This window comes from Sceloporus occidentalis, unplaced genomic scaffold (assembly GCF_023333645.1).
Source record: "Sceloporus occidentalis isolate IW3139 unplaced genomic scaffold, rSceOcc1.0.p SCAF_50, whole genome shotgun sequence".
In the NCBI taxonomy this organism is placed as follows: domain Eukaryota; kingdom Metazoa; phylum Chordata; class Lepidosauria; order Squamata; family Phrynosomatidae; genus Sceloporus; species Sceloporus occidentalis.
Genome location: NW_028317030.1, coordinates 1,106,079 through 1,132,952, shown reverse-complemented (window position 1 = coordinate 1,132,952; position 26,874 = coordinate 1,106,079). Strand labels below are relative to the sequence as shown.

Here is a 26,874-nt window from a genome sequence, read left to right as displayed (position 1 = left end):
AATTCATTCCAAAAACTGCCGAGGACGATATTACCCAACATAAAACGAGACGTCGGCCAAATAACCACCTAATAACGTACCGGGATTTAATTGGAATGTAAAGGGTTAATAATAACTTACTGGGGGTCCAGAGAAAACGCAAAGGCTGCAGAACCTTGCTTAGCCGAGGCTTACCTGTCAGCCACGGAAAAACATGACCCTCCTGGGTGATTCCTCCAAAACAGCGTCCATCCCACCAACCTCCGCGTTCCGTAATGACCCGCATTAGACTTTTTCATGGTGAAACACACAAATATTGTAATGCACGTTTATTTTTCCACAGTTCTTGGAATCACTTATAACATTCAATATTATATTTATTTATATAGCGCCAGCAGTCACACAATAAGAAACCGGTACAAAAGGTGAGGAGGGCCCTGATCCTGCAAGCTTACAATCTAGTCAGCCAATATACATAAATCCATAGTTTCAGAGCATATAATGTCATTGGCATTACATTTTGTAACTTAGTGGAGGGTTTTTTCTGGCTATTTACTATACTCCTGGCCTATACTTGGGCACATCATTTAATGTCACTTGCAGCATTGTTTATAACCAAGGCCATAAACCCGTAGCAAATGGTTATTGTTTTGCACCCTGTTGAGCATCGCACAAACTATACCTATTCAAAGCACTCGTATTATTGTTTAGTCTAATAATTTCATATATTAATGTGTATGAATTGAAACAAGAACTCAGCGTACCCAGAATAATGCACAGATACATTGTTTATTTCGTTGTAACTATGTATATGCTGGAAAACGTTACTGTTATGGAATGCTCATGATTATTCCAGCAACTAGACTGTAACTGATGAGCCACAATTACTGCCACATCCAAGATGGCGTCACCCTTACTGCTCTTGCGTGCATTCTATTCCTGGTGATGACTGGCCCCGCCCCCTCCCATGCGGCAAGTACCACGTGTTATTGGTCGACTGTGCCGGCAAAGCCTTGGAGTTTGCGGGGCCAAGATGGCGGCCCGGTGGGGAGCAGGAGAAGAGACGTTAACCATCGGAGGAATGGAGCTCTTCACCACCGGCGGCCCCCTCCAGGTACAATAGGTCACCCCCGATATCTTGCTGCGTTGGACTGGCCCGGTCGCGGGTGCTGCAGCGGCTATGGTGCCCTGTATACTCCCGCTGCCGGTGACACGTGGATGCAGAGCCATGCGTGTGTACTGGAGCCGCCCGAGCAAGGCCGCCGCAGGCACTGCGGGGGCAGAAATGGGTGTACGGGACCTTCATCCCCACATATTACTTATCCGTTCCGGGGTGTGGGCACCTGGGGACTTTGGGGTGGTGTGGCACGGCTGGCACGTGGAGTTGTGCCCGATGCCGGGACTGTCTACGGGCGGCTGTACCGGCTGCCACACACTCTATTGTTAACCAAATCACTGCTTGTTAACCCTTTCATACTGTGCAGATTTACCCCTGTCAGGGGCAGTTACAGCGTCTCTTTTATTCACTTAATGCTGTTTGAAAACTCCTGGGACTTTTAAAATGGCCTCTCGGCAGGGCGTTGTTGTTAAATAGTTGGCTTCCTTTACGTTGTGACTTTTAAGTTTCGCGGAGACGTTCTCGGTCTAATGGGAATCTCTGGACGCACAAGCCACGTGTTTCTTTTACATTTACTTCCCCCGTAGACAGCAAACGGGAAATTAAAGTGCAATCGCATTCGTTAACGGCATGAAAGTTGAGTCGTGAGGCGGACACCGGATCGGGCGTCTGCGATTCGCTTTTAACTTCGGGAGCAATTGTTTCAAATTGCGAAGCGATCGGGCAGCGCGAGTACTTTTCCATATGCTTCCTCCGGGATGAGCCGTGTCTGGGCGGCGCTGGTAGCGAGACCCACGTGTTCCCTGCTTGTCTGCACGCTTTAGCCGGCTGCATGCGCTGGGCTCTGTGCTGCGCTACTGCATGTGTGTGCTGCGCTACTGCATGTGTGTGCTGCATGAGCGTGCAGAATAAGGAACAGACACTTTCACTTAGGCTGACCATTTCCCCAGTTTAGAAATCAAATATTCAAAATAGGGCTTTTTTTTTTTTGGCATAAACTGAATTTCTCCATAATAATAATTATATATAATTACACACGTATATTAACGTGAGTATAAATGTCAAGGTGTTCAGGACGGATGTCTGTACACGCTGGGGTGTAATTTATTTGGAATACTGTAAATCACGCTGATTTAATACATTTATCAGCTGGAATGAGTCTTATTACAGATGATCTATACATTTATCGCACACCCGTATAAAGAATCGTTCTATGTGGTGGTGCTGCTGTTGTGGGCCAAGCTAAGTTTGAAATCAATGAATGAGTCTGGTGTTGTGTACGCCGTGTCATTACGATTATATTTAGGTTAATTGGGTCTACTACAGCTGGAATGCGTGTGTTTCGTAGCATATCTCTTTTTATCGTTAGCATATCTCTTGTAAGCGTGTAAAGCGGCTTCGTGCATCGGCCGGGATCCTGTATACTGAATGCCGTGTGTTCAGCTTCCTTACTTACCTTGTTGGACGTTTCTCAAGGAAGCTTTTAGAAAGAGGCGAGTTTCACGAATATTTTGTTTGTGATTAAACTTTCCGTTTATTTGTAACTGTTACTAAACTGTCATGTAGTTGATTAAAGTGAGTGTGTTACTGTGTTACGGATCCCCTATCACCACCTCCTTGGCTTTGGATGGAAGGTTTGTATCCATTTTTAGAGAATGTTTGGCAAATCTGCCTGATGCTTATGATGTCATTTTCAAAAACAATGATGGTTCCCGGAGACCCAATGCTTTGGCAGCTATGATAACTTTGCAAAGTCCTTCTCATACTGCCCAGCAAGGACTCTAACGAACACGTATAGAGGATATAACTAGATTTGTAGGATTTCATAAATAGAGATTTAATTAATAACTGTCCACCTGCGGCTCGCGTAGGGAATGTTACCCAAACATCACACGACTGCCCACGGCGGCGGCCTCCGTACAAATTGAAATAAAACCACTTTTGTTCGGTGCTGACCTACGTTACTGTATGTTACCCTCCATCAAATGTGTAAAAAAAAAAAAAATTGTAATTACCCTTTTGGTTCATTTAAGTGCTTACAAAGTTATTCCAGTAATAAAGGTGTTTCAAATGAATGTCTAAAAGCGTAAATTTCAACTTATCAGGAATTAAAATGTCAAGAAATAAAACATGCGTCACTTTTTTTGTGTATCTTTTCCTAATGGCTGTGAGCCTTAAAATTACAATGTATTAAAAATATATACATATAAATCTATCGTGTACCTGTTGGATTCGGGGACTCCATGGTATATGCAGCTCCATCGCTATTAGTGTGTATTCACTTCTGCAGCGCCTTCGTACTCTGCTGAGATGTAGAACGAGGAGTTTGTGTTTAGCAACAAGAATACATTACATTGCTTAGTTATTGATAAAGAGAATAATGTACAGCGTAAGTAGGTTTAATAACGGGTACGTTCTGGTTTTAGAAGGCGGGAGATGCCCATTTTCATGCGTTTTAGGCTATTTTACAGAATATGGAGGCTATTCCACACCAGTGCAGTAGAATGTTGGTTTTCGATATCTTTCCAATCTTTAAATAAAGAATGCATTCATTCCGGCGCCTAATAATCTAATAACCTCCAGCGCGCAGCGAGTGGTAGCGAGAGTACTCCAGGTGTTACCGGCAGCGAGGCTGGAGTGCAGGTATCGTTAGAAATGCGTCGGGACGATCGTAAGACCCCCGCTACTCCCTGGCTGCTTTTGCATTGTCTTTGTCTAATAGTGCATTTAGGGACACGGGTATTGAGGGTAATGCTTTTTATTTAGTAAAACAAATTACAAAAAGGTAATTAAACAGCAGAGTTTGTGTTTCTGTCACCTAAACCAGTTTGTGCTCCCGTATCACATAAGATGCATTGAGCTCTTTGCCGCAGGTTCCGCTGGCCTTTTAGTGCTACATTTTAATATTGACTCACTTTAATGTATTTATAGAAAGGTTTAATTGTACATCTGCTCATAGTGTCACATATAGTTTAAAAGGGAAATTTTGATTTTATATAGCGCCATCAAATTCCGTAGTGCTGTACAACGGGTAGATGCCTTTATCTTGGCACTAGGATGAGTCGCGTAAAAACCTACGGCCCCCGTCCCGTTAAAAACCTTTCCGCTCGACCCGTTTGTAAGCGATTTCCGCCTGCCCTCAGCATTGTATATATCTGTTCCAGTAGAAATGTGCTGATCCCAGAACTAGCAGCTCGAAAGCACGCAACCTGTTTTTATCGGAGAACAAAGAAGTAAATGCATTTAATTATGTTAAATACCACCCCTCCTTCGTATCTCTGGCTTTTTCAATTGTGGTCGTTAATTGAAATGACCCATAACGTTACAAAAATGTACCTGCGCGATACCACTGTGTACTTATACAATGAGGAGTGTTTGTAAACATTTAATACCATTACATAAGGTATGGTGGGTGAAGGTGATGGAAAATTATTAAACACTCATCTACAGACACCAGACAAGCCAGAAGGGATTCTGGGTAGGCACATGCAAATAAGGTTAACAATTATCACCTTTTGCCTCTATGTCCACTTTATATCCACTTTATACACGGATCCCTTGAAAGTAATTGCCCGCTGTACAGGACAGCCTTTAGACAAAACTCGGGAAGAGATGCAGTAACCAGATCACTACTCAGAGGGGAAAAACAAGCCTTCTGGCTTGTCTGGTGTCTGTAGATGAGTGTTTAAGAATATACACATTAGTATAAGTATACATTGGCATATCGTGCTGCCCTGGATATCTTATTGTAAGAATGCCTTTTTTACGCAAACATTTGGAATTAAGCTCAGGTCATAAAATTGAAGTCACTCCTTTCTAGTAAAGCCTTTCATGACGCCGGGTAAAGCATTGGCTTCAATTGTGTTGAGTTGTTTTTTTCCTACAAACTTACTTTTGGCTGTTTATTATGCTTGTCATAACTCGAAAAGTGTATATTTCAAAACATAACAAATGCTATTCAATAAAATCCATAGTTCATGAAGGAGCCTTGGATTACCCAGGTTGGTTATGAAATGTAAGATTTAGGAAGCTGTTCGTTTGCGGCGCTGGATTTTATTTAAAAGTACTTCTCTAGCTCATGGCTGTCTATCTTAAGGCATTATAGGAGCTGCTGAGATGTGCTTATGAAGAACGCTGGGATAAATCTTTTACCTGTTCAATAGCAATTATTGGGTTAATATATATCACTTATTTTCAGTGCCAGGCCTTTGAAGATGATGAGGCTTGTACTGGACTCTCTGACCTTTCGCTGTCGTCCCTGGATGCTGGCGGAATCCTGGGAACTTTCCAGGGTTATATTGATCACTCCATCATTTCTATCATTGATGATCCTGGTGCACAGGCTCAGGTATGATCCCACATCGATACGCGTGCATTGATTGTATACTAGTCCGTCAAGCTATACCCTGCCACGCTTTTTGAAGATGTGTTATTTTGAGTTTAACACGTTTACAGTTTTTTTTGTTTTTTTTGTCCCGTGCTCAGTTACATGCATCTTAAACATGGCAAACTCAGGGCATTAAGTATCTCCGAAAATGTCTTGAAACTTAAATGTATAAAATCTTCAAAAAGAACACATGCTCAGTTTATAGAACAAAGGGCTTCTTTTGGCAGAATAAAGGTCATTTTGATGAAGATAATGAGTTATCGCTTCTGACTGCCCTCACTGAAATATTGGACAATGCAGATGATGAAAACATGTCTCCGTTTGACACCATTCCAGACACGGAACTTCTGGTTTCGCCAAAAGATCGTGACAATTCTGCAGTAAGTCTATTACTCTGTTGGTAAGCAGATTCATGCCCTTGATGGCATGGTGGGACTCATGGACTTGCTGGGACTGTATAGTGTGTGTATAGAAGACACCGGGTACAGGGTTAAAGGTGAAATGGGGATGAAGCTGAAGTCTCCGTAAATAGTGTTCTATAACTCAATCAAAACATGAACTGGTATTTCAGAATTCTGTAGTATGTGTTGTGTTGGCATAAGCAGCAATTGCCTGCACTACTTTTTTCAGTAAGCAAAATAGCTTTAGATTGTCCTACTTTTACTTAAAATCAGAGGGCATGTATCGGGCTTAATTATATTTCCCTGTTTTGATTAGATTTATTTTTTTCAACTCTCCAGTTGCAGAAACTCCTCAGCTTTTCTCGTACGCCACCTGAACGGGAAATGGCATTAATGGATGATCAGCGCAGAGCTAATTCTGGCAAGGTGAGGAATTCCTCCGGTTATTTCTCCTAGCAGTTTAGTTATAGTTGTAATGACTTGGTGTACCAGAGTCCGCTACTTTTAGTAACTTTAGATTGGATATATATCTTTAGGCTTGCACTATTACCTACAGCTGTCATAGAAAAGGTTATTTGGGGTGCAGCAGTTTTCCGTGAAAACTAATTTGTCACGCTGCGAGTCAGCTTTGGCTCTGTGAAGGTCCAAGATAATTCTGCGCAATGAGTGTCTTCAATAGTTTAGTAACATCCTTTAATAATGTGTCAGTGATGGACTATGGTAATACAAATTGGGCTATAGTAACAAAGTTACAGCTCATAGTGTATTTTGTGATTCCGCTGAATTATTTTTTTTCTTGTTTGTTTAAAGGTGGATCGATCTTCAGCCCTAAATTGGGAACAATTTCCAGAATGTATTAGTTCCACACCAAAAAGAAACAGCCGTCATAAAGTTGTAAGAGGATGCATGCCACGTAGGACAAGAAAGGAAGCAACCCAGCCGCGGAGTGACGGAGAAGAAGAGGAAGTCAACAGCCCAGAAAAGAAACCCGATGTGGTCCAGGATTTGGCACATTTGGTTGATGACTTTTCAATGGACTCTTCAACCCAAAAGAATGAATTTGAACAGGAAATGGCTTTGAGTCAGAATACTCCGTGTGTCATCAACCCAGAAAATGTCACTCTTAATGATTTGGTGAAATATATGCATCCTTATTGCCTTCCAGCAATATCCGTATGCCTTGACCCAGAGGCGGTTGAGATGGATGAAGATTTAGAAAATGCTGTTTTTCTTGAGATTGTGTCGGAAGGAGGAGATTGTATAAAACTCCCGGTGAGGATGCAACATCCAGGGGACGTTTTTTCTATGGAGTCTTCAGAGGACAATCTTTCTGCTCTACATCCCGTAGAGCTACTTGATTCTGAAGTGAAAATTCCGAGCACTGTAACAGATGAGTTTCAAGAAGAAAAATGTGTACCCGTACACAAAATTAGCTTTGGTGAACCTTTTGGTATATTACCAGGTGAGGTAGAATCGCTGGAAAAACCACCAAATCAGGAAAATGAAAATTTGACACTGCCGTCCGTAGAACCCGATAGGGAGAAGTCCAGCCTGGAATCCTTGCAAGAAGTTGAAGTTTTGGAAAAGGAAACAAAGGACCTACCTGAACTTGATGACTTCGCTACACCAACAGTCAGTAATGGAAACATGGCAAAGAACTTTGATCAGAAACTAGAGAAGCTGTCTTTTGAAAAGTGTAAGGAGCCAGAGAACAGCGAACAAAATTCATGTGCCCAAGATGTCTCTGTTAAGAGGAAGAGAGAGAAGAAAGATGGGCAAAGTGTGACCTCTAAATCAAAAGTAAAGACTAAAAATGCTAATGAAGACAAGGAGCACGCCGTAGCTGAAAAGACGCTACAGAAGGCCGCCCCACCACAGTCAAGGCGCCCAAGCAATAATTGTTTGCAGGAGTCTGATTTCTTAACAAAACAATTGGACCAGGTTAAAGATTCTCAGATGGAGCTTCGGTCATCCAAAACCATGAAAACTAGATTAAGAAGCAGAGGAGGATTAGAAAACTCACTCTTTTTGGAGAAGAAACTACTCAACGAAAACGTTAAAAAGGCTGAGAAAACTTCTACAGGAAAAGAATTGCAGTCTGCATTAGAAAATGTGGATGTTGAAATTGGCACATCTCACCCAAACTTAAAAGAAGGGTGTGAAGTTATATCTGATCAGTCCCAAGACAAAACGGTCCCCGAAGATGACAGTGCTCGAAAAGAAAGCACTGCTCACGATCAAGTCTCGACTTCAGCTACTTGTGACATGCAGGTAGAAGATTGTTCTAACGTGGAAGAAAAGAACCCCAATGTGGAAGAACAAAAAGTAGAGGAATCAAACCAGCTTACCAAGGAGGCGAAGCCCAAGTCGCTCAGTTTAAGTGAATACAGAAAACGGTTACAGCACCGTAAACCAAATGCTGAAGAGAAAGAGAATGAAAATGCATCGGGAAGTAAGTGGCCCTCCATACCTGAGCCGCCGACTGAGCTGGCGGAAATCCCTTGCTTGGTCGTACCTGGAAAAGATGCGGTGGCCTCGAAGACACCTAAGAAAGCTGCTTTGGTAGAGGAATTGCCATGTCCTCCAACCGTGCCTGAAAAAACAAGTTTAGATGTTTCAAATAACTTGGGTTCTGCTCCACCAGCAGTGGCCTTACCTCCTGTTACCGTTCAGGAGACTGTACCTTTAAATCAGATGGAGATTAAGTGCCCTACTGCAGCTGATACTAACGCTTTTCCTGTGCACCCAAATATACCACCTCCTTTTTACCCACCTGCATGGCCAGGGCCCTCACCTCCAACTTATTATCCGGCTGTTCCTGCTTTACCGGTACCTCCTCTGTTTCCAAACTGTATTCCACATGATCCTTTACACCCCATGCCACTTCAGCCACCGGTTATGGCTTGGCCTCCTTTTCCGCCACCGCCGATTGCTGTGGGGACGGTTACTCCTGATCCGTCTGTTTGGCCTCCCATGTTTCATCCACCTTACTGGCAGCCTCCTTCAGTTCCGCCGAGTGTTCCTGAAGTAATGCCCGTACAACCCTTTCCTGAAAGTATTGCTGCTGCTTCTCAGGTTACATTCAATTCAGCGTATAGCCACGTGCATCCCGATGTCAGAGTGTCTCCAGATGCTCACGGAGCTCCTCCGATATGCAAAAATCAGAGTGCCCAGCCTCCTAGTCAAATGAACAGGTCCCCAGTTAATGAACCTGGTCGTGCATTTTCTGGATCAAAGGAGAAAATAGAGATTCATAAGCCTTACATTGAAAGTCTGAAGCAGAATACAATTAAACACCAGGAGAAAAAAGCGGCAGTACCACCTGCCTATGAGGTCCAAAAGCCGAATCACCCATCCCCGGTTAAACAAACAGAAAACAACTTGCCAAAAGTACCGACAGTTACAAAGAAAACAATGCCTGTTCCGGACTTAACATCTGCCAATCAGGTGGTGTTTAAAATAATGGAACTTTTAAAGAAGGCGCAAAGAAGAGGTGTTCAGGTGATGTCGCCTTCTACTGGATCTGCTCAAGATGCTCCTGCACAATGTCAAAAATCTATTAGTTCTGTGACACCGGAGCCTGCGCCTGTCGAGAAATCTAGGCGGTTGGTAACGGCAACATCACTCATGGAGCTTAAACCTTCAGCTCCTGAAATCCTACGTGCTACTCCAGTTCCTGCCACGGAATCAAAATCTAGAGCGCAGGTGGCAGTAGAGAAGCCTTCCACGACACAGGTCCTCCACACGGAGCACGAGAAACAAATAAAAATGTCTATACTTGTGCCGGCTGCTCAAGGCATTGCAGAGGACTGCATGCTGCTTACTCCGGTGGAAGAGGGATACCCTAAAGGAACCGTGGAGGATTTTGCTTGTGACAAAGGCAAGTGGTTTTTCATGTTTAATAGTAATGATGGTTTCCATTGTGGGTCTCTTATTGTTTTCTTTAATTTCCGAATAGGGATTGAGGCAACAGACCTAACCAGCCTGCTAGAGCAGTTTGAAGAGTCAGAGGGTAAGGATCTGCATCATCCTTTTGTGTATGAACAGGGCTGAATAAAAAAAAAAAAAAAAAAAAAACTCTTTGGATGTGCAACTGTTGTCGGAACTGTATTAATGATTTTTTTGTATGAAGTAGCTGTGCTGAAATGTACACTTTGCTGTTACAGCATCACGCCTTGTACCATTCCAGTAGTTTAACGTATTTAATTCTTTGCAGCTAAAGATGAACGTATGGCACAAAATCCAAACTTAAAGTTGGCTGTAGGAAACTCTGGGTAAGTATGAGAGAGTTACCTACAGCTATATACCAATGCACACAGTAGGTCCTGGTGTATGAATGCTGCAAACTGGGTCTTCCTTCCCTGGGGTTTCCCCATGGGTTTCGTGTTTCTCTTGCATATAGCTTTTTGGACTTATTCTCTTAGGGTTTGTCCTGGATTGCGAGTTTGCAATAGAGTTGCAGTTTCAATTCAGACTTGCTGTGCCTTTATAAAGGGCCAACCTCTCTGAGCTTCCTCTGGAAGACGTAATTGGCTGACCCTGCATAATGCCCAATTAAATCTGGTATCTGTGGGTTTAACCTAAATTTGTTGGATTTTTTTTTGACAGTTCTGAGAAGCCATCAGAGAAGAAAATCCATGACCGGCTCCTGGCTCCTGAATTACTTAATACTGCTGGTAAGTGTTGGGCCTGTTGTGCCCCAGCTAGAAGTTTTTTTTTCCCTTTTAAATAACGCATGATTTTGTATGTAGGATCTCGCACCCTTAGTCACTCACTATATGACTAAAGGTATGTAGGCCGCTGTCAAACATATGACCTTTTGTGGCTATAACAGCTTCTACTCTTCTCCGTTTTAGTTCATCCCAAAGGTGTTCGTTGGGGTTGAGGTCAGGGCTATGTGCGGCTGATCAAGTTCTTCCACACCAAACTCATCCAACCATGTCTTTATGTACCTGGCTTTGTGCTCACAGTCATGCTAGAACACAAAGTTGGAAGCATAGCATTGTTTAAAATGTATTTTTTTGTATTTAACATTATCCTTCACTGGAACCTTGATAAACATCCCCAGGCCACTATCCCTCCTCCACCAAAACTTACAGTAGGCACTTTACGTTCTGCTAGGTAGGGTCCTCCTGGCATCTGCCAAACTCAGATTCATCCGTCAGACTTCCAGGTAGTGATTTGTGATTAATCACTCCAGAGAACACGTTTCTGCTCCAGAGTCCAGTTGTGGTGGCTTTACACCACTCCAGCCAACACTCAGTGTTGCACATATTGATCTTTGACTTGTTTGCAGCGGCTCTTCAGCACAAGTTGGCCCCGCTCTGGGTGTGCGTGATCTACTACTGACACTTCTAGTTCACAATAATAGTCCTTACAGTGGACTAGGGCTAGCGGGGCATCCCATGACACCGTAACGTTTAACTCCTTGATGACAATTGCCGGTCCGGGCACGTCACGGAAATTCAAGTCGAAAACGACAAATGACGTGCCAGGACCGGCATGTCTTTAACCCCTTCAGTACCGGGACGTACCTGGTACTTCCTGGTTAACAGTCACCGGTAGACCGGGACGTACCAGGTACGTCTCCTCCAAAAAACGCCCCCACATCACCACAATCGCGGTGATCGTGGGGGCGCTGCTGCTGCTGTCTGCCCAGGACTCCTGGGCAGACAGCACAGCCTGTCTAAGCCCGCCCCCAAGCCCACGATCACTCCCACGGAGTGATTTTGTAGGCAGAAACAGCGATTGCCGAAAAATCTGCAATCGCTGTTTCAGCTGCCACAGGCAGCTTCAGGGAAGGGGGGGGTATTGAATGGGTCCCCACACAAGTGTGGGGACCTGATCCAACACCCCCCTGCTGCCTGATCGCTCCATGAGAGCGTCAGTGCAGCGTTAACCCCTTCAATGCCGCGATCGCGGCATTGAAGGGGTTAATTCCCGTTTTTTAGGGGGTTCTGCTGCTGGTGGTCTGCCTGGAAGCCCAGGCAGACCAGCAACAGCAAGAACGAGCCCCCAGAAGTCCTCTGATCAGTCCTGTAGGACTGATCAGAGAGACTCCTCCCCTACAATCTCCAGTCTATTGGAGATTGTGTCCCAGCTGCCAGAGGCAGCTTCAGGGACAGGGAGACAGGGTTCTTTGGTCTCCACATGAGTGTGGAGACCAGACCCCCCCACCCCCACCCTTCCTCAGTTAACCCCTACCCCCCTCTTCCTCAATTAACCTCTTCAATGCTGCGATTGTGTATGACCCCCATCGCAGCATTGCAGGGGTTAATATTAGTCCCCACAAGCTTGTGGGGACTAAATATCAATCAATGCTGTGCTTCAATGGCGCATCAGCATTGAAAGAGTTAAAAAAAAATAATGTAAAAAATAATAATAATTAAAAAAAAAAAAAAAATTAAAAAAAATTAATAAAATAATAATAATTAAAAAAAAAAAATAACAGCACTGACCTGAAAGTCCAGGGTGCTTCCAGGTCAAATGCTGGGCTGATCAGATCGCCCCTGGCCAATAGGAGTGATCGGATCATTATGGCAGCCCACGGATGACCCTGCTCTACAAAGAGAGAGGGGTCATCTAGGGTAATTATGAAAAAACACAAATTATTAATAAAATGAAAAAATCATAATTATTACCTGATCACTTGTCGGTGACATTTTAAGTCGCTGATTATTGATCGGTCTCCCTGATTGATGTCAGCGGCCTAAACCTGTCACTTACAAGTAATCTGATGAAAAAAAATATAAAAAAAAATGTAAATGCACATGTTCCAGTTTTGCCCTCATAGCTTCCTCAAAAAAACATGAACCATGCATGTGAGGCCTTGTTGGAACCAGTGGGGGTGTTGGTGAACAAAATGTGGTGCTTTCTTCCACTGTTGCACATATGCTGTGCAAGAAATAAATTTTAACATTGAAATGTATTTGTTAAAAACGCAATAAAATAAATTTTCCGTGAACTTTGGCAGACATCAGTGAAGAAAAGGCTAGCTGAAAACTGTCAAAACTACCCTAGTTGAACACCTTGACTTGTCTACTGTTCATAAATATATACTTTTATGGGGTAATTTACAGCAGGGGGCTTCCAAAATGTCCCAAATGGGATATGGGCCCAGGAAACCAATTTCTGAAAATTCCAAATGTGAAAACGAAAATGCGCATGTTCCAGTTTTGCCCTCATAGCTTCCTCAAAAAATGCATGAACCATGCATGTGAGGCCTTGTTGGAACCGGGGGATGTTGGTGAACACAATTTGGTGTTTTGTTCTGCAGTTGCACATATTCTATACAAAATATAATATAAAATCTAAAGCAACATTGCAACATATGCAAAAAAACCCCAAAAAATATAAAAATACCTCAAAATTTGGCAGCAATTGGCGATAAAATCCCTCTTTGAAAAGTGTCAAAATGACACTAGTTGTACACCTTGACTTATCTACTGTTCATAAACATATAATTTTGGGGGGGTAATCAGTATCTGTGACAACTATTGCAGTTATTAGACTGCCATGCCAAATTTGAAAAAAATTACATTTCAAAAACGTGATGCATGCCTTGCAATATTTGCCCTATACTGGTCAAAATAGATAAAAATCCTGGCCATGTTGGGTGGTTTCCAAATCAGGACAAGTTAATGAATATATTTGGGATAATTTTTTCCCATTGGTTTAATGTGTGTACAATTTGTATGTATACAAAACTGTAAAAAAAAATGCGTTTTTTCATTTTTTCCCCACTTTTTCCAGTTTTTTTCAAACAAAACAATGTACTACCCAGCTTACTATGGTTTCAAATGAAAGCCCTACTTGTGCTGAAAAAAACAATATATGATTTGTGTGGGTGCACCAATAGATAAGAGAGAAATTACAATTGAAGAAAGACATGGCAAAAACACAAAAACGGCTCCGGTCCTTTAGCGACACCTTAGTATCAAAATCCCGGTCCTGAAGGGGTTAAACGGGTGCAGAAAGTGATCTATTTTCGCTTTCTGCACCGAAACGGCGTTGCTGTAATGCCTCGACCTCGAGGCATTCAGCAACGCCATTATCGGCACAAAGGGGCCATCTCTGGCCCCTCCCCGGGGCGTCAACATCCGCCATACTTTGTATGGCGGCGGACGCCCGTTTTAAAAGCGTTTAGGAGGTGATCTTCGCCATCAGCAAGATGGCGGCGGCCCGGGAAAAAAAACCAATAAAGTCTAAAAAGTTTGCTAGACGGTCTCCAGACCCTCTAGAGAACTCTGGCTCCACTTGCAGGTTGAATATAGGTACTGCATTCAACTATGCAAGTCAATGGAGCTCAGCTTTCTAATCAGTGTGATTAGAAAACATAAATTAAAAATAAAATTTAATAATTAGAAAAAAAATAGTAAAAAAACAGTAAAATGTAAAAATTTCCCACGGATGTCACTATCAGGGGAACCTTCAAGTTGAAAAAAATGTTAAAAAAATTAAAAAAAGGCAAAAAAAAAAATATATATATAAAAAATATATTTTTGTGAGCAAGTCCTAAAATTAGCATATTAGCTTAAAACAATTCTCGCATGGAAAGAGTTAAAATACTGGCATATTAAATGCCCATGGGGTGTCTACTTTACCCCATCAAATCATACATTTTTTTTTTTTAATTGAATTGGCCGGGTTCAACAAGGTCCCAATTAACACGGGGGGGGGGGGGGGACGGATGGCCACACATCTAATTTCCAATTAGAAAAATGCACACATACCAAATGTGGCCTTTTAGTTCCCCCCAAAAATGACAAACCCATGCATGTGGGGTATCACTGTACTCAGGAGATGTTGCTGAACACATATTGGGGTGTCGTGTGACAGCGGCATATACCAGGAGCTGTAAATTCATACATAAAATAGGTGTGTGTGGGAAAAATACACACACAAAAATACTACTGCAAACTTTGAAAAAATGCTGGTGGTAAAATGTGTGCATGCAAAGAGTTAAAATACCAGCATTTAAAATATACGAGAACTTTTTAATTCATACCTGAAGTAAAATGTGTGTGACAAAACAAATGCAAAAAAATGACTACCACAAAGTTTGACAAAGACTGGTGGTAGATATGGTGCATGGGAAGAGTTGAAATACTAGCATTTGAAATACCCTGGGGTGTCTAGTTTTCAAAAATATATAGCTTTATTGGGCACACTGAAATGGCCCGGCTCAAAGATGTACCAAATAGGGCATGGGCAGTGGATCCCCAAATGCCAAAGTTCAACATTGAAAAATGTGCATGCCCCAAATGTGGCCCTTTTTGCCCCCAAACAGCCAGGCGAAATCATTCATGTGAGGTATCGCTGTACTCAGGAGATGTTGCTTAACACATATTGGGGTGTTTTATGATACTGACATATACCAGAACCTGTTTATTCATACCTAAAGTAAAATGTGTGTGAAAAAACAAATGCAAAAAAATTACTACCATAAAGTTTGACAAAGGCTGATGGTAGAATAAGTGCTTGGAAAGGGTTAAAATACCAGCATTTGGAATACCTTGGGCTGTCTAGTTTTCAAAAATATATGACTTGATGGGGTAAATTGCATTGGCCGGCTTCAAAGATACCCGAAATGGCACATGGGGGGGAATAATTACCAGATTTGGAAAAAATGGCTTTGAAATAGCAAAACGCTACCTGTACTTATTGCTCCATAACGTGCAGAAAAAAGCAAAAAAACATAAAAACATTGGGTATTTCTAAACTCAGGACAAATAGTAGAATCTATTTAGCAGGTTTTTTTTATTACCTTTTATAGATGAGTAAAAGATTTTTCAACTAAAAGTTAGGAACAGTCATTTTTTTCAAAATTTTTCACCATATTTTATACTTTTTTAATAGTAAATAATATGATACAATCAAAACAATGTCATCTAAAGAAAGCCCTTCTTGTCCTGAAAAAAACAATATCTAATGTGTGTGGGTTCAGTAAACGGGGAAAAAAGAAAATTACAGCTAAACACGAGCAGCGCAGAAATGCCATTGTCACGAAGGGTACAAAAAGTAAAATCAGCCTTTGTCACGAAGGGGTTAAAGTCTCTGTGCTCTGCGGTACTCATTATACTACCAATGTCTAAGGAGATGGCGGCCTCTGTGTTTGGATTTATACACCTGTTAGAATGGTTGTGGCTAAAACATCTAAAGTCAATAATTGGGAATGTCCCACATACATTTGGTCATATAGTGTAGGCATCGTATACATTTTAAGGCGTATGGTGGTAAGCGTTCCGTTAAATATACATTTATCATGTTTTAATTAGTGGCACTGTATAGGATGCCAGACTTAAACGTTGCATTCTGTAACAGTCTTTTTCTTTAATACCCTATACCTATACAGAACCTTGTGCATGCCATGTGAAATACTAGGGTAAATGGGTACATTGAGTCAAATATTTTATTAGTTGGGGTTTTCTTTTCTTTCTGATGTTCATTTGCTTTTATGTGCGTCTTTAACGGGTTTTAACCTGTCTTTAGGCAGACATGAGCAATCCCACCACTTTTATGGCTGTAACAAATTCCTTGCCTTCTATTTCAGGTCTGACTCCACCAGCAACCCCACCTCACCAACTATGGAAACCAATTAATGCTGGTCCTTTATGTGGAAAACCAAAACCACTGCATGGGAACCCACAGGACAAAACATGTGCTTCCCCAATCAAGACGACAAAGCTTATTGAAGCAAAGCCTTTGCCACAGAGCAAGCTGCGAAACAAGAATGTTGTGGCTGCTCCCATCAATGAGTCACCGCCTGTCCACGTGGCTTCTGGTGACCATGATTATTGCATTCTGTCTGCGTCGCAGCCTGACAACTGTTCCAACGTGGCTCAGCCAAAAACAGAAACCTGTGTTCTACCTTCTCGGTGTGAAGAAGGCTCTCGCTGGAACGTTAAACACCATCAAAATATTTTGATAAAGCCAATCGTAGCCTTCAACAAGAGGCCTCTCAACAAAGTGTGCCAGAAGCCACCAGGGTCAACACAGCCGTCAAATATACCGAGCCAAAGCATCTACTGCAGTGCTGCCAGGTCCACTCTACCATGTACTACTGTCACAAATGATCTTGGGCGTCCTCTAGATCATAGGACTAATGATGTGCTGGAGGCTGAAAGACACTCTGTTTCAGTGTTAATGTCTCCCGACTCATCACCTTGTCAAAGTGAAAGCGGGAACACAGCGGCTGAGGTTCAGAAGGAGAAATCCTCTGTTTCGTTTAGGTCCCTGCGCTGCTATAGGAAGTACAAGAGTTCTCCAAGCCCAGAGACGACTAGAGGGAGGAAGTCCAGTGTTAGTCATTCATGTAGCTCAAGATCATCATCATTGTCTTCCTCCAGGTCCCGTTCAAGATCACCTCCATCAAAGAGGAGAAGAAAGTAAGTAGGATGTTATCCAGATCTTGCCAACGTGAGAACATAAAGGCTTGTGTTTTTTTTTTTTTCTTTTCTTTTTTGCTCGCTCCTAAACAAATCTGTTATTCTTCCTTGATCTGTGGTTGCAACATGTTTAAACATGAAATGTTCAAGGTATTAATTTGACTTCCTTGGAACATTTTAGTTGTTGCACCTGATTTTGCGCTGATCCATTTACTGAATTATTATTTTTTTTTTGTCTTCCATCAAAAAATACAAAATCTAGAACTAAAATGCTCTTATTTATAGACCATAAACTTTCAAAGTTTGAACAGAAATGAATGAAGAAATAAAGCAGAAAAAAAATCAACAAATACCCATCCCCCCCCCATCCCATTTTACTCTCAGCTCTTTTACGGGTTTGACTGTCTACCTATGTTCCTTAGAGGTGCCCTGACAATTATAACTCGAGTACCATATGGGGCATGTTGGAACATCAGTTGGCTCTAGATTGGTGTTTAATGAACGGAGTCCAGGTTCTGGAAAGGGAGCCCATGTCCGGCTGTTTCTGTAAACTATTGTCTGGCCGCGCGGAATACGAGAAAGTTTGCTGCGTCTGCTGAATTCTAAGGTCTAACGCTGGTCTTTCTGTACTCAACACTTGTGCTGTTCTTTTTAGAGTTGATTCATAGTGGGCTCTTAATCTCATGTATCAAAAGTATTCTTAATTCCGGCATGTGTTGTGCTTTGATGGCTCTCCTGACCCAATTTTTCTGTGTTTCTAGTATTTCTTACTGCTCATCTACGAGCATCAACTTATTTTATTTTTGTGGGATATGAGCGAGTGGCATTATTGCTAATTGGGCCACGTTTTTAAATTGTTATATTAAAAAAAGTGACTCTTGTGCTATAGGCCCCATAGCAACCAATAGAATGCTCCAATCAGCAGGACTTTTTAAACATAGGTTAAGCATATGTGTTTTGGTATGTCAAAGAAATAACGTGTTTCTACTGAGATCCACCACAAAAGCTGTTTTCAAAGAGTCCAGGTTGGGTGTTGAGACAGGCTGCGTTATTCCTTGGTTTGTGGTCTTCCTTCAGATTCTTTGCCATGTGGGGTTTTAACTGTTTGATAACCCAGATTACTTTTTAGTATCATTTATTGATTTATAGAGCAGCATTGTGTGCTGCAGCTCTCTACAGTATAAACATTGCTGCTTGTCGCTGATGTATTGGCTTTTAACACAGTGCGCAAACTACTTTTTTTTTATTATTTTGGATGAAAGGATTGTTTCCAAGTTAAAGCCGTTTGTTAAACACAACAGCAAAAAATGTAACCGTTGGATGATTATAGTTTTTGGTGCATTCTAAAGCAGGTCTAATGTCTGGTTCTCCAGGTTACTTGGCCTAGATGACACCCCTGCGATGTCATGCGAGACGCTATCAATACATTGTGGGAGTTTGAGAACTTTAAACTCTGTACTGATTTCCATAGATTGTTAGCGTATTACATTACCGCTCCTGTTGAAGAACGTGTTCTTAGGATTTTAAATCCCCTGTGTAAGGTTCTGTGTAAAGGTCGCTGTGTTCTACCTGTTGGTCTGGCTTTGTTTATTGTGCCATGTGTAGGAACCCACCTTTTTATAAAAGTGGTGAATGGGGGTGCACAATTATAAAATAAAGCATGTTCTCTGCCATATACATATAATATAAAATGTGATGCTGGAATAAGTTACATGAAACATTGGCGCCACCATGTGGTGTACCTGGATATTAGCACCGCTTTATGACACTGTCGGCTACCTGCCTAAAGGTGAGCAGAGGTTTTGTTAGGTCACCATAAAGCTGTTAATTTCTCTCATCAATATTCATTCAAGAAATGTTTATTTCCCACCATGTCATTAATGAAAGTTGCGTTTAACGTTACTAGTTTTTAATTTACTTTCTCCCCCCCCCCAGGTACAGTTCTAGAAGTAGTAGATCAAGTTCGTCTTCAAGATCTAGTTCTAGTACAAGTAGCACCTCTAGATCCTCTTCCTGTTCGTCCCGTTCATGCTCTCCGTGCTCCAGCCGGTCTCGGTCGCGGGCGAGGTCTGGATCTCGATGTCGGAAGAGGTACAGAAGTATAAGGTAAGAACCCCCGTATTTACGCTTTCCTTTTTGGGGTTCTCTTTCATATTTGATGTAGTCGTGTGTTAATCGTTTCTTTGCTTTAACAGATCACGGGAAAGTGGTAACAGACAGAGAATCCTTCACAAGGAGCGCGCCATAGTAAGTACCGTGAAACACGATGCCAAGAACAGTCGATGTAAACAGAACAGCCAGAATATGTTCTATATATTAGAGCACCAGCGGGTTACAATGGGGAAGACAAGTTAAGACTTATAAGTACCGGAGGGGAAGGTCCTGGTCTTCTGGATCTCACAATCACATTTTGTTTAGAGATTATTCTCAAACCTGTATGTTTAAAGCGAGCCTGTCGTGGCCGTTGCGCTGAAGTTGGTTAAAAACTAAGAATGTTTAGCAGCCGCGTGAAACGTGCCTTTCCAATGCTGTTAATCACAATACGTTCTCAATCACTTCCGGGACCTCGGACGTCTTCAGACACATGGCGTATGTTACTTTAGGCATTAATCTCCTTTACAGAATCTCGTCCGTCTCCTTTCTAAACATACAGTAGCAGAATGCTTTGTGGAAGGAAATAATGCTTCCTTATATGACTTAGTCGTGTCATCGTCTTTGGAAATCGAGCATTGCAAACCCATTCTAACATTTCTTTCCATTATGTATTTTTTTTTTGTTCTGTGATTGGCTTATTCAGAATGCTTTCATTGATTTGTATTTAAATCGGGAAAGATAGGCAGTGTAGAGGGGCCCGAACCTTATCTTGGAGTTCTGTGTATCTGTTTGCAGTCCTGTCTTGTTTAGGACCCCCTATGGATATATTTGCATCTGTCTGATTTTTAACCCTGGCAAATTGTGAATTTACAGGAGGAGAGGAGAGTCGTGTATATCGGTAAAATCAACAACCGAATGACCAGATCGGAGCTGAAAGAGCGCTTTTCTGTGTTTGGAGTAATCGAGGAGTGTACTATTCACTTCAGGGAGCATGGGTGAGGATTTACAGAAGTCTTAAATTGTGTGACCCGATAACCGCCTCCGTCGTTTGAAAGCTTAATTCGTTTTGCTATTTCACCGGCAGCGATAATTACGGCTTTGTAACGTACCGTCACACCAAAGAGGCGTTTGATGCTATAGAGAACGGCCACAAGCTGCGTCTACCCGATGAGCTCCCCTTCGACCTCTGCTTTGGGGGGAGAAGGCAGTTCTGTAAAAGTAATTATGCTGATCTAGGTGAGTTTTTGGGGGTGCTTGGTTTTCTTGACTTATTATTCTTGTAGTTAAGCAGGATCTAGTAGGGGGGCATTGTGGAGTTCACCGTTCTGAAAACGTGCCACGGATAATCATCTGAAAGTCCTAAAGATCTCTAGTAACTGTATAGATTTCACGGAGGGTTTGTCATAAATTAACAAAATTAAAAAAATATTAAAATTGGTATAAAAAAATTCACTCTTTACTAATAAGTAACAAATCAAGTTTGTGTGTCGAGAAGATGACATCTTACCTTTTTAATATTTTTCAGATTCAAATTGTGATAATTTTGATCCTGCGCCCACCAAGGGTAAATCAGAAGCTGTTGACTTCGATACATTGTTGAAATTGGCACAGAAAAATATTCGGAGGTAACATTACGCCCAAGAACCTTGCAAGCAATCAGGAGATCATATCTATCTATATATATATATATATATATATATATATATATATATATATATATATATATATATATATATATATATATATAACCAAATTTACCTCAGAACACTGGAGATGGCCATTCACTAAACGAAAGCATGAAGTTCCCCTTAATGGGGGAAATTATGGATTTTATTTTTTTTTTAATAAAACAAAAATTATAAAAAAGGTTTAAAAGACAACTAGATTTTTTTTAATGTCATTTGTTTTTCTAACCTATTTAACAAGTGCTTAATATGGATTCTGAAATTGTATGGAATAGTATATGATGAAAAAGTGCTATGCAGAAAATCAGTAAAAAAAATACTAAATGAAACGTGTCTGGTGTACATTTTTTTTCCCTCTAAAACTTAATGCAAGATTGTGTTCCGTAGTTTGCCTAATGTAGTAACGTAAAACTTTGAGCAAGCAAAGTGAATCTGAGAACTCAAAGTAAGAGTTAAGTCATCGTATTCATCACAAATTATGAAGTCATGAGGGTAGTTGTGGCACATGTAGCCAATCGGAGCAGAGAAGGGAGCTAGCAGCTGCCCTTCATCAGGAACCGCTGACGGGTAAAGGGATTGCAGAACTGCCTCACCTTGATATGTAAAATTTCCAGACATTTTGAGGCCATGGAAAAAAACAGGGTTTCTTTTTTCTCTAGAAAAAATGGAAATTTTAAGAAAAATGTAAACGAAAATGCAGAGTGGAGTAGTTTTACAAATGTAAAATTATTTTAACACTGAGAACATGAAATAGTGTATATAAAAGTATCACGAGTGGAAAAAAAAAAGTACAGCTTATTCAGTAAATAATAAACTAAATTATCTTTGTTTTTTGTTGCAAGTGGAACAAGGTCTGTGTATGTTAAGAACATGTAAACTATACATGAGAACAGGTAACCCCCATCTTTCCTTTAAATTCAACAAAAAAGAAGAAACCATGAACACAAAAAAACAAGGTCTCCTCTAATCCTCCCACCTGGATTGGACAAGGGGGGGGGGGGGGTCGATCACAATCACCCAATCTGATCTGCACCTTAGCACCAATTGCAAATGAAAATGTTAGGTAACTTGCGCATATTTCATAAAGGGCTTCATGTAATATACTTTATATGCCATGTCATAAACATATTATTTAACATTGTAAAAGCTATTCCACACCATTTATTCAATTTTGAACAAATGGCTTTGGGGAAAAAAGGGGAAAACAGTTTTTCCCAATTTTTCTTTTTTTTTTTTTTTTTTTTTTTCTATCTCTAGCCCCACCGCAGGAGAGCTGTCCCCGTAGCGCACATTAGATGGAAGTGTTGCTGCGTAATACCCCTGCTGTTCCTTAACATCAGGCAGAACTCTGCTTGCCTATCGTCACTGCACGTTCACTTCGGCTTCTACTGGTAGGAATGAGCTGTCATTCAGCAGCAATATAAACTCTTATTCATCACCGCTATAGACTGTCATCTTGCATACCCCCCAAATATCCCTGTTTAGAAAGGACAGTCCCTCCTTCGGGCCCTAATTCAGATGTCAGCAAGGTGTTTGAAAACAGTTTGTTTTCCGTTACTTTACTGGTACCATCCAGAGGCAGACTGAATTTACATCACTAAAGGAGCGTGTGAGGTTTTAGTGCTCCCTCGTGCTGAGTGGTAGGATATGGTGGCATATGCCAGCGCAACCAGCGAGGGAGCACTGAAAGAGGTCTGTAGGAACACATGTCACGCTCCCTTCATTTTGGGCAGGTCAACAAGATCAGTGATCACCGCCACAGCAAGTTCTACAGAGAAAAGAGTGTCGTGTACACCCGTTACTATTTCTGTGGTGGGCATTTTTGTAAAGAATGGCATTCTAACACCTTTTTAACCTAGGGGAGCAGTTTAATGATATAGATTATATAGAGTCCATGGCCTCTTTAAATATTTTTTTGTAGGAGTTCAGGATGTTTGCTGGGTGTGAGTATCTACATTTCCAAAAGTCACCATAATGTGTGTAGAAACGGCAGCGGCTTTATAAAATTACATTAATAAAATTGTCTAAAATGACTTTGTGAGGTTAAAGGATATTGAAAGAGTCTTGGTTAAGCTTTGCCCAAGTTGTTCTTTTAACCACCCACCAGCTGGCACTGGACCCTGGCATGCTTTGGAACCCAGATGGCCCCATTGTGAGGGCACAGCAGGGGGAGCACAGGGCGGTCAGAGGGCCCTGTCCTTAGGTTTGTACTGCGCCCCTCTATGTCTGGTGGCGTTGACTCGCCTAGTTACTTTCAAACAAGTTTAAAAAGTTGGTAGAAAGGAAAAAAGTCACAACTGCTTGTCCTCTTAAAGCTGGGCACATACACATGAATATAAATACGCTACTGTAGGTGATGCTGAAGACCACTAGCATTTCATATATTCTGGTAGTGACACCATTTGAAAGCAAGTTAAAGCTCCTCTGCCCTTGTCCAAAATCCTTGTCTTGTATAGAGAGGAATTGTAAGGTCCCTGCTTCCTCCTGGTTCTGTCAGTTTTATTCTTATGGGTTAGCAGATAAAGACCTCTTACATGCTTCTGTTGCTTGCATCAGGGTGGCCTGCAGTCCGTTCGGTCCTTTGGGGACTGAAATCATTATAAAATGGCTAATTTAGAGTGTATCCACGGGGTGGGTTCTGTTAGGAATATCGACCTCCAGTCCTATCTGGCAGCACCGAATAATTCCTTCTCCGCTAAATGTTGAAGCTCGTTAAAGCAGCCACGTTAATTATATACGTACAATACCTTATGCAGAAAGCTGCCTGTATACAGTTTGACCGAGGTCTGGGATTCTGATATAACCACGGTGTCTTCTAGGGTAGGAAGGACTCCACGTCTGGGTTAATAAGCAGATGCCTGCTTTATTTACACGCTCCTTGGCAGGGCTACCAAAACAACAAACAAATCCTTGCTGTTCTGGGCAGTCGCTTTGCATCGGCGTTTTGCTTACTACCCTTGGGCAGCTTGTCTTTTACCAGCTTAAATAAATGCAGATATTTTAATTCACTGCTCACAGATGATTCCTCCTGGCTCTTTATAGCCCGTAATAGGCCACAGGTAGCCCCAATCTATCTACGCAAGTCCCAGTACTGGGAAAATATGGACTGCATCTTCCAGATACTCCACCCCAGAATAAAGCCTATACTATACTCTCCATGGGGCTGTACATTTCCGCTTTACAGGGCAGGAACTGTAACACCCTGGGTCCCAACACACCTCGTATAAGAGCACAAATGTCACTCTGTCACCACAGCCTGTGGCGTACAACGTGCTCGGGAGAGATGCAGGCTCTCGTAAGAACCTCTTTATGGAATGTCAGAGAAGCCAAACTTGTTTTTAAGATGCGATGAGAATCTCGATAACGTTCTGCTTTGGGTTTGGAGCCGCTGTGCTTCCTTACACCACATTATCTCGGGTCATGGGCTAGAAGCATGCGGGTACCAGCTGTTTATGTGTTAATAGTGACTGCGTCGGGATGGAACAGTCCTGGTGAGTTTACACTTGAGGAAGAACTGGCCCTGTACAATGTATAGGTATATCTGTGAACGTGTAGCACCATATATCAGATTCAGTGTGGTGTGGGGGAAATTAGTTGGAGCAGAGGGTATATGTATGTATGTGCTGTATAGCAGTATAAAAACTAAATTAGAAGAAACTTTTAGTTTGAATGGTGAGAGGCGACGTACATGAGCCATGCAAACACCTTTCACATTTTGTGCATCGCTCTGTATGCAATAACATCAAGTGGCAGTAGTAACTGAATAAAACATATGCTATATGACCAAAAGTATGTGGACGCCTCTCCCAATTATTCAGTTTAAGAGTTTCACCCATTTCTAACAGGTGTATAAAATCAATCACACAGGCGGCCATCTCCATAGACAAACATTGGCAGCAGAACGTGTCGTGCCCAAGATCTCTGCGACTTTAAACGCGGCACATGGAGCCACCTTGGCTACAAGCCAGTTTGTGAAATTTCTGCCCTGCTAGATTTGCCCCGACCTACAGAAGGTGCTATTATTGTGAAGTGGAATAATCTATCGTCCGAGGCAGCTGGGATTCACGTTCATCCGCCTCGCGCTCCTCCCTTTCAAGAGTTCAACGTTCCCACGCCAACTCCTCTATGTCACCTGTCTCTACCCTCCTGTATTATGTTTATAATACTTAATTCTATTGGTACACAACAAAATATAGACTTTTGGCTGGACAGATAACATTCCGCAGCGAGGCATATTTGCTTCCTAGTTCCGTGTTTTCCGACCAGAGGTAGAAACAAGAACAAAGAAAGTAAGAAAGCGGAAGAAAGACGAGTCCTGCCTGGTGTATTTATTTTTAAAGTCTCTTAAAAATAAATTACCTCCAGTGACCACTAGATGGGTCCATTGAATATTTTTCTAATAGTTGCGGTTTTTTTGTCTGTGAATCAATCTTTATGTTCGCATGTTTTATTTTTTAATCATTCTTGAGACATGTTCTCCAGTTACCTAACATTCTAGAAGCAAAATATTTGTGATTTAGCCATTTACAGGTAAAATCCTATCACCAATAGTCTGAAGGCAGAACACCGCATGGACCGCTGGCAAATTTTTATTGCGGAACCCTCTCTAATACTAGAAAAGGCATGGAAATAATTTAATGTGGCTCTTTCCAAGAAACTGAGTTGTTCAAGAATAAATTTTGACGGTTCACGCTTTTTGAGCGCTGGATGATTGGGGTTATAGCTCTAACGCTCTCCATAGAAACAATAGCATGTTTGCTCAGTAGAACCAATATATCAACCAGTGCTCTGTGTAATTACAAAAAAAATATGTGCCTGTTGTGAGTACCGGGGGTTTAAAGATCGGAATAACAGGATTTGGCAGCAGAAACTAAAAGGGAGCTGTCGCCCTCAAAGCTACATCAAACTTAATTTCATTTGTAGAAACTGCCAGCATAGTGAAGGACATCAAGGGCCCCCGTGAATAAATATTTTTCCTATTATTCTATGATATGGGCAGGCCAGACGGGCCGAATGGTTCTCATCTGCCGACAAATTCTATGTTTCTATAAAATTATTTAAAAAAATCCATTTTAGTACTTATGTCACAAAATGTCTGGACTGTCACAGAAAAAACTTAGAGATATAAAGCAGGGGTTTTAAGACCCTACGAGTCTACTATGTATAATATTTAACTAATAAAAATCACGAGTTCAGTTTTGGTTTTTAATTAAATTAAGCGATATAGAATTAAGGAAAATTTCAATTTAAAATGATATTTTGCTTTTTTTTTGTAATAATTAAAGAATAAATTAAATTGTTTTTTTTTCTCAATAATATAACCCTTTACTAATTTCTGAACTATTAGGCTAGGTTTCCACTTGGGTTTTTCTCCTGCGTTATTTTCTTGATGAAAAACGCCAGGAAAAACGCCAAGAAAACTGCCACTGCATTTACCTGCGTTTTGGCGTTTTTTCTGGAGTTTTTTCTGGCGTTTTAGCCTTTCTGTGGAAATTGCTTTTTTGGCCTATTTCTCGTAGGACACACAGATACTGGGTCCATCCTCTGCATTGTAACTGTGGAAAAAAACGCCAAGGCAAAACCCACATGGCTTTTTCATAGACTTCTATTGGACTTCTATTGGAGAAAAACGCCAAGATTTCCTTGCAAAAAACGTCAAGTGTCAACAAGTGCTGCGATTTTGAAAAACTGCCACAGAGCCCAAAAAAGCAGAAAAACGCCAGAGGACTGAAAAAACGCCGAACAGAAAAACGCCAAGTGGATATGGCATTCTGCGATTTCCTATTGAAGAACAGCTAACATCTGGCCGCAGTGGTTTTTTCAC

General features: G+C 41.5%; 1 protein-coding gene across 1 annotated transcript; it reads left to right on the top strand.

Moving 5' to 3' along the window:
• The first annotated feature begins 946 nt into the window (after window positions 1-946).
• LOC149288604 (peroxisome proliferator-activated receptor gamma coactivator-related protein 1-like) lies at window positions 947-20,994 on the top strand. The gene is made up of 13 exons (XM_089491341.1): window positions 947-1,093; window positions 5,295-5,444; window positions 5,711-5,863; window positions 6,224-6,310; window positions 6,695-9,896; window positions 10,101-10,158; window positions 10,493-10,560; window positions 16,437-17,271; window positions 19,222-19,377; window positions 19,467-19,518; window positions 20,239-20,360; window positions 20,450-20,601; window positions 20,891-20,994. Exons 1-13 carry the CDS (start codon window positions 947-949, stop codon window positions 20,992-20,994), a joined length of 5,286 nt encoding a protein of 1,761 aa, XP_089347467.1.
• Window positions 20,995-26,874: the final 5,880 nt, after the last annotated feature.

Coding starts and splice junctions, on each gene's coding strand:
- LOC149288604 (XM_089491341.1), top strand. CDS start 947: ATGCGGCAAGTACCACGTGTTATTGGTCGACTGTGCCGGCAAAGCCTT. Junction 5,864..6,223: donor AAGATCGTGACAATTCTGCA/GTAAGTCTATTA, acceptor TCAACTCTCCAG/TTGCAGAAACTCCTCAGCTT. Junction 20,361..20,449: donor ATTCACTTCAGGGAGCATGG/GTGAGGATTTAC, acceptor TTTCACCGGCAG/CGATAATTACGGCTTTGTAA.